At 38.1% G+C, this 7689-nt stretch overlaps 2 protein-coding genes across 2 annotated transcripts; both read left to right on the forward strand.

The window, feature by feature from the left end:
* The first annotated feature begins 1465 nt into the window (after positions 1–1465).
* Positions 1466–1912, forward strand: LOC141607906 (protein FAR1-RELATED SEQUENCE 5-like). Its single transcript, XM_074427254.1, has one exon. The coding sequence runs from the start codon at positions 1466–1468 to the stop codon at positions 1910–1912; it is 447 nt and encodes a 148-aa protein (XP_074283355.1).
* Positions 1913–1980: 68 nt separating this feature from the next.
* LOC141607907 (uncharacterized) lies at positions 1981–2484 on the forward strand. The gene has a single exon (XM_074427255.1). The coding sequence runs from the start codon at positions 1981–1983 to the stop codon at positions 2482–2484; it is 504 nt and encodes a 167-aa protein (XP_074283356.1).
* Positions 2485–7689: the final 5205 nt, after the last annotated feature.

Below are 7689 nucleotides of genomic sequence, written 5' to 3' on the forward strand. Positions count from 1 at the left end.
ATAATTAAGGGATATACCGATTCGTGTCATAATAAGCATTTGACTTTCTGCCTATGACGAAATTATTAGACGTGATTGGTGTATCTTGACGTCTACGTTAAGTAGTCAGTAATGAAAAATACGATATGTCAGCGAACAGGCACAAATTTCTGTGTTAATTTCTGTGGTTTTTTGTTTTCTAATTAATTTTGTGCTTTTGACTAAATTAGCGTACCTGAAAATTATATTTGTTGTGCATCAGTTATTTGAACTCGCTGCTTATACCCATACTGTTTTACTTTGTAGCGTGCATAGATGCAGGCTCACCAATCATCGAGACAACCCCGAAGGAAAGAATACCTGTATGTGCGCCAGAATTGAAGCCTGTTTTGGGTATGATCTTTGATAAACTAGAGGATGGGCTAGAATTCTATAAAGCTCATGCTGCTAATTCTGGTTTTAAAATGAGGAAGTCGACGCAATGAAACATAGACGGGGTTGTCATGACTAAGTATTGTGTGTGCAGTAAGGCTGGAGAAAGTAAGCCTAGAGGGAAGGTAAAAAAGAGACAGAGAACTAGAATTTTATGTAATGCAAAGATTTTTTTTCGAAGAAATGAAAAAGGACAATATGTGATTGTTGACTTTCATGAAGGTCACACCCACCTCCTCTCAACACCAAACACCGTGGTGCATTTGACCGAGTCACGAGAATTAACCCTTATACATAAAACCATGATTGTTGAGAATTCTAAAGTGAATAAGGGGCCTGCGCAAAGCTTTAGGATGTTCAAAGAGTACGTGAAAGGGTATCAAAATGTAGGGGCATCACTCGAGGACTTCAAAATTTTTTGGAGGGATGTGAAGAAATTTATTAAAGGGTATGACGCGCAAATGATGATTGAAAATTTCATGCACAAAAAAGCCATGTGTAGTTCGTACTACTTTGATTTTGATGTTGACGATCGTGGTCGACTATCTAAGGTTTGTTGGTTTGACCCTATAGCTATAAAGAATTACAGTCTCTTTGGTGATATGACGTCTTTTGACACGACGTTTAATATGAACACATATAAAATGATATTTGCACCTTTCACGGGGGTTGACCATCACAAAAAATGTATGACATTTGGAGCAGGACTTATAAGGAAAGAGACTGATGAGGATTTCGTATGGTTGTTTTGAAAATTTTTCGAGCGCAATGAGCAATAAGTATCCTGTGTGCATAATTACTGATCAAGATAGAGGCATAAGAGCATGGGTTAAAACAGTGTTCGGGGACAAAACTCAGCACAGATATTGCATGTGGCATATCATGAAAAAGCTGCCAGACAAGATCGGAACTACGCTATATCGAGAAACTAACTTCATGAAAGAGTTGTGCTCCTGTGTTTGGGGCGTAAGATATCGAACCGTCCGAGTTTGAGGAACGGTGGTGCTCGATTATATCCTCGTACGGGCTGACCGACAATGAATGGTTAGATACGATGTTTGACAAAAGGGCTTCTTGGATCCCAGCATATTTCAGGGATTTATTTATGGGTGGACTAATGAGAACCACGTCCATGTCTGAGTCCGGGAATAGCTTTTTCGATAATTTCATGAACCCAAACTTAACTTTGGTTGAGTTTCTTATGAGGTTTGAAAGTGCTATGGACGCTCAACGATGGAAACAGTCCAAATTAATAGCTGAGTCAAAAAACTCCTTCCCTGATCTAGAAACGCCTCACCCTTTGGAAAAACACGCTCCTGAGTTCTACACCCCAGTGATGTTTTCTGAATTTAAAAACGAGTGGGTGGCTGCTTGTTTCACCTGTGGTGTTAAAATATTAGGGGTTACTACCAGTGACAGCATCCCCATTATTGATCGTGAAAAAGACAAGGTTTACTATGTTAACTTTATCTCTGACGAAATGAAAGTGAACGCACTTTAAAAAGTTCGAGAGACATGGAATTTTGTGCCGTCATGCGCTTTACGTGTTGAAAGAACAAGGCCTTGACAATGTTCCGGATCGATTCATTAAGTAGGTGGAGCAAATTGGCAACATGTCAACCGATTTGTAATAATGTGCCACATACTTTAATTGAAGATTGTAACTCATTAGATGTTAGACGGCACAAAATTGGTACCTTATGGTCCGAGGTGTTCTCGTGTGTGACGCTCGCTGAACAAAAACCTGAGTATGTTGATGAATTGCTGGGTATTTTGAAAGGTTTTAAAGACAAGATAAGCGCACAAACCAGTACGTTAGAATGTAGTAGTAGTAGTAACACGGGTGATAGGCTGAGAAAGAAGAACAGAGAACTTGAGATGCTCTTAGGAACAAAAATACCAAAGGAAGTGGTTGTCTTACGTCCTATTCAGTCAAAAACAAAAGGGTCTGGAAAAAGAATGATGTCCCAAAAGGAAAAAGCTACAAAAGAACAGAAGAAAGCGGCCAGGAAATGCAATGCTTGCGGAGAATTAGGATTCCATGATAGTCGGAATTGTCCTGGGAGAGTATGATTCCATGATACAGGTACACTATTAATTTTGGTGCATTCATTATTAGAGAATACTGGTGCAGATTGAATTTGTTTAGTTGGTACTTAATTAAGGGATAGTATTGTTGTATCTAATCAAATTTGTAACCTTTAATGTTTTATAGCCTTTTTTCGTTTCAGGTATGAACAACGAAAAGAGTTGCGGATCACATACACAAATATAATGAATAATGGCGGGAGGATTTGAGACTTCATTTTTGATCTGTTATATGGGATTATTGAACATTTTTTATTTTGATCTTTTTTTTTTCCTTTGTATGTCTTTTATTTTTTATTATTCGTATATCACAAGATACTAGCGTATCTACATGGATTATATGTGCATCTGGCAAGGCTGAAAGTGTATCTATCAGGATTGTGCATGGAAACACTTGTATTAACATATACAAGTGAAAGTTTATGGAAGGCTTGAGTTTTTGATATTAAGAGCTAATGAATCTGCTCGTTTTTTGATATGTGAATTGGTAAAAAGTAAACTTTCAGCTATTGTCCAATAACTGATGATTTCCTAACTATGTACAAGAGACAAAAAGCATGAATATTAACACGACTGTTGCACATGTTTTACATGAAAATCGTACCTATTAGTATTATTTGTGTAAAAATGCAGCGTAAAATATTAATAAACAATGATTCACGAATTTAAGTTCCATAGACAAAATCCTAATATTGTATGACATCTAATTATCTATTACCTGATGATTTCATTAGACACGATTGATATTGTATGACACTAAAAAAAAAATATTCGGTTGTTGGTGGGTTGTGCAAGTATATATTATTAATATGTTATCACGATTGATGTTGTGTCTATGTGCAAAAGTAAACGAGCGTGTATATTAACACGATTGTTGCACATTTTATACATGATGAGCGTACTTAGTAGTGTAATATTGTATGACGATTAATTTATCAGACCATTGCCACATAGCAAAAAGAAAGAGGTTGTCCAATTCCTAGCCCATTGCCACATAGACACCACCATTTGTCTAAACACAAACAGACGGAATGGGATGCATATCCTACATATTATCCACAAAAAGTAGGGGCGATGCCCTTCCATTACAAACTGTCAAAACTATCATGATTCCATATCCAACGGGATGCCACGGATGAAAACAACATGAACCAAAGGCGTTTCAAAAGACGCCTTGTACTTAGATAACCAGATACACAGATAACCGTAAACGAAGTTAATACAATGCAACAAAACCCCAATTACACCATCACAAAGTCCATAAGATGTACATGACTTTTACTAAGCCTACATGTCAGCCACAATCCTGCCACAATCCTGCCAAACGCAAAGCCGCTCCCATGACTTTTAGTAAACCTACATATCAGACATGAGAAAAAAACGATGTAAACCTTGTACTTAAATAGATGTGATCAGTTAAAACTAACGATAAAGACAAATGAAAAATGAGATTTATTTTGAATAACTTACGCTTGTTCTCCTGCCAACGTAACAATTTGAGCGCGACGTCCTTCCTATATCCAGTCAACGCCTTGAAGTTGCTTTTGTCTTCCCACAGATCTCGGTTGCGTCCAGCTTCTAACCACTTGAGAACATGAACGCCGCAATCAAACCTTCACCAAACAAAACTAAAATAAGTACCAACACAGGCGGCCTTACTATATCATCCGTGCACAAACACCTCATGTCCAGCATACAAAAATCAAATAAAAACATGGGACATATCGTCGCGACGCACATACTGCATTAAATGTACCTAGCAACTGACTTAGTGTGACATACTCAGGTGATAAGTAAATAAAAAAAGATGAGTACTTACAGATTTTGCTATTGAGGAACAATCAGAGTCGAAAACTTAGCTAGAGGCACCCCTACAAGATGCTTGTACCCTTTGGACCGGCATAAGATCTGGAAGACATTACTAACCTATAAAAAAACGATACATTGAACCTATTAGTTATGAATCATTAAGGAAAGCATTATCTGAACGAAAACATTTATAATATTTAAAAAAAATATACCACTTCCGCAGCAAGTTCAGTGTCAGCCCGGATATCCTTAGGACGTAGTGAGTTCAGAATATAGTTCGTCTTCATCTCCAGATCACACACGATAAGAAACCAGTGTTCGTTATCAATGATGGGTATAAAAATCTGTTGGCAAAATTACAAGACGTATGGTATGAATGAAATGAGTTTGATCTTCATAAACGAAAAATACAGTGTGATACATACCCACATTTAAAAAAGACAGAACAATATACTTACAGCTTTCACACACACCCCATCTTTAGGCATATATGATGTTTTGATGTAATTGCGACCAAGATTTTTATCTCGTTGAGGATTGAGATGCTAGAATAGACAAACATATTGATTAGTAAGTCAAACATTCAAACTGATAATATTAAGTGAATCACGGATGAAAAGGGTAACACTCACACGTGCGGTAGATGGGATATACAACAAATCTGGCTTGAGCATAGTTGAATAGATCCCGAACATATCGATCACCTAAATTGAAAAAACGAGTGTTGTTCTATACTACATAAAATAGAAAGAAACACGTATGAAAATTAAGAAGTGACCATACCATATCCACAACCCATTTCCGAGGTTTCAGAGAGCACATGCCCTCTTTTGTTACTTGCCCAAAGCTTGACTCGACGACTACGTCACTACAAAAATAACGTATACACCAACGAAAAAGCTCAGTATGTGCTATTTCTAACAACGCATATAAAGTTGACAAGGTAAACATGCTAAAAAGGATGAAACATTACTCTTTAGCTGATTCTCCCGCACGTAGAAGGAACACGTAGTCTAACAGGTGTGTATCAGTATATTCCACTTCCTGTACAGCCGCTTGTTTCCTTTAAAAAAACGAAGAAGGAAAATATAATTAGTAAGATTAACGATCACTTGCAAACAAAAAAGAAAACAAAAAAAAAAAAAAGAAGAAAAAGAAAAAGAAAAATATGGGTGCTTGCCCAGATTTGACGTTGAGACGCTTCGCAGCCATCAACACTTGTTTTGATAATTCGTTCTGAGGGCACGACAAAATAGCAAAACAGTACTTCATCTTCTGTTTAAGAAGGATCTTGCCAATTGCAGCCCCTGATCTAGACTGGATGATTCAATATGTGAAAAACTTGTTAATGAGAAAGTTGTGATTACTTATTTACTAAACGTACATAGACAAAAAAAGGACGTATCTTACATTTATGATCTGAGTTTTGAGCATTTGGCGGCACCCCGTATATATCTCCATGTAACACATCAGATAAATGCCATCGTCCACGACGTCAATCACATGCGTTTTGCGGACGAATTCTTCACATGAGAAAAACTGGACTGCCTTAAATCTGGATGATTTAGGGGTCATGTCACATCGAACAAAATCCCTCTGAAAAAGTCAGATTACCATCAGAAACATCAACGGAGTGAAGAAAACTAAATCCAACGTTTGACAAAGTGAACTGGTATGCGCAAAATCATATTCTCACCACCATGCGGACAGAATCAGAGAAGTCTACTGATTTAGGAAGCATAGGATGAATGACTTCAATCGTTTGGGAAACCATGTTGACACAAATCAGATGCGGCTCACGGAGTGTAAATGGGAACAACATCTGGTTTTGAAACACATATACCAGCCTTAGTGGAAACATAAAATGGACAAAACTGACGAATGCTACTAAAAATAAAAAAGACATAGTTGAAGCTCACCAGTTTGACTTTCTCGTATTCGGTTATATTTTCACATTTAATTCACTGAAGTTAAACATATTTAACAACAATAATAAAGTCAGGTAGGACGATAGCATATTAATGCAAGAATATCTATATAGGAAAACACATCATTGATTAAAACTAAAGGTTAAAACAAACATAGATCAATCATAGGATAACTTACATTATGAGTAACAAAAGTGTATAAACGCAAAGGGGATGAGACAACTTTTAACTCCTCTCGCTTGTTCAATATATTAGCCCATGCATTTATCACATTTGTAGAAATCTTTGTGTCTGAGATAAAGGACATTAAATCGTATCTTCTTAGCTGGAACAAACGATTCCTGAACAATACCTCGCTGAAAATAACAAGATAGTCAGAAACATTAGACAAAAAATATAGATACGTTCTGATATATTAACGAATTACCCCACAAACTGATCACGATTAAACATTTAACTTGAGATTGAAATAGGTTGTAAAAAAAAAGATTATAAATACCTTTCATCAGATCCCTCCTCAAAAACCAAGTCAGAAACATCTTTCTCCGGTTGGCTCAATTCAGAAAACATAGATATATTCCTTTAAATAAAGGGTGACTTGTATACATTTGGAACAACTACGTCTCTCTTGTTCTCTATGTTAGCAGCATGGTGGACTACGTGAACTGATTCAATAGGTGCATTAGGACAGTCGGGAGAAACAACAGGTGCATTAGGAGCAGCAGACGGGGGGAAACAACAGGTGCAGTAGGACAGTCCGGAGAACCAGCTGGCTGCGATTTATTTTGAGATTGAAATAGGTTGAAGGTCGGGAACTCAGGAGTAACTCGTCTTTTCTTTGGTACAGGTACATCCACTGGATCCTTGTTCAACGCGTTACCCAACGCGATGGCCGCTGCCACAAAGGTAGGATCGTTCCAACAAGGGTCGTCATTGCTGCCTTCTGGTGTAGATGGAACACGACCACCATGAACCTCGGAGGCTGACCTACCCCCTGTAGCAGGCGTATCCTTAATAGTGCGTGAATCTGCACCTGAACCCGGGGCAGCAGCAGATTCATCAGTGCGCATGTCATTGCCACCAACAACTGGGTCACCCCGTCCGCGATCCACTTTTGTCCCAACCTCATCTTCGTCTACAATAGGTGGTGTTAACTGAAAACCCCTAGTAGAGAGTCTCGCCATGGCGGACAATGACAAAACAACTGCAGAATTCGGCATTATACGCTTGGCGGTATTAATAGAATCTGCAAAATTAAAATGCGAGTAGCAAGGGCTTTATTTGTGCTTGCCAGCGTTTCAATGCAAGAACTGACATGTGATCTGTTGGCATCGTGCCCATCATGTCCATTGTTGTCAGCCGCATCATCCTCATCATTGCCAACAATATCATCATCCTCAGACACAACATCAGGTGCTGTTCTGCCACGGCTCTCCACATACCCAGGACCAAA

Source organism: Silene latifolia, chromosome 10, assembly GCF_048544455.1.
Source record: "Silene latifolia isolate original U9 population chromosome 10, ASM4854445v1, whole genome shotgun sequence".
In the NCBI taxonomy this organism is placed as follows: Eukaryota; Viridiplantae; Streptophyta; class Magnoliopsida; order Caryophyllales; family Caryophyllaceae; genus Silene; species Silene latifolia.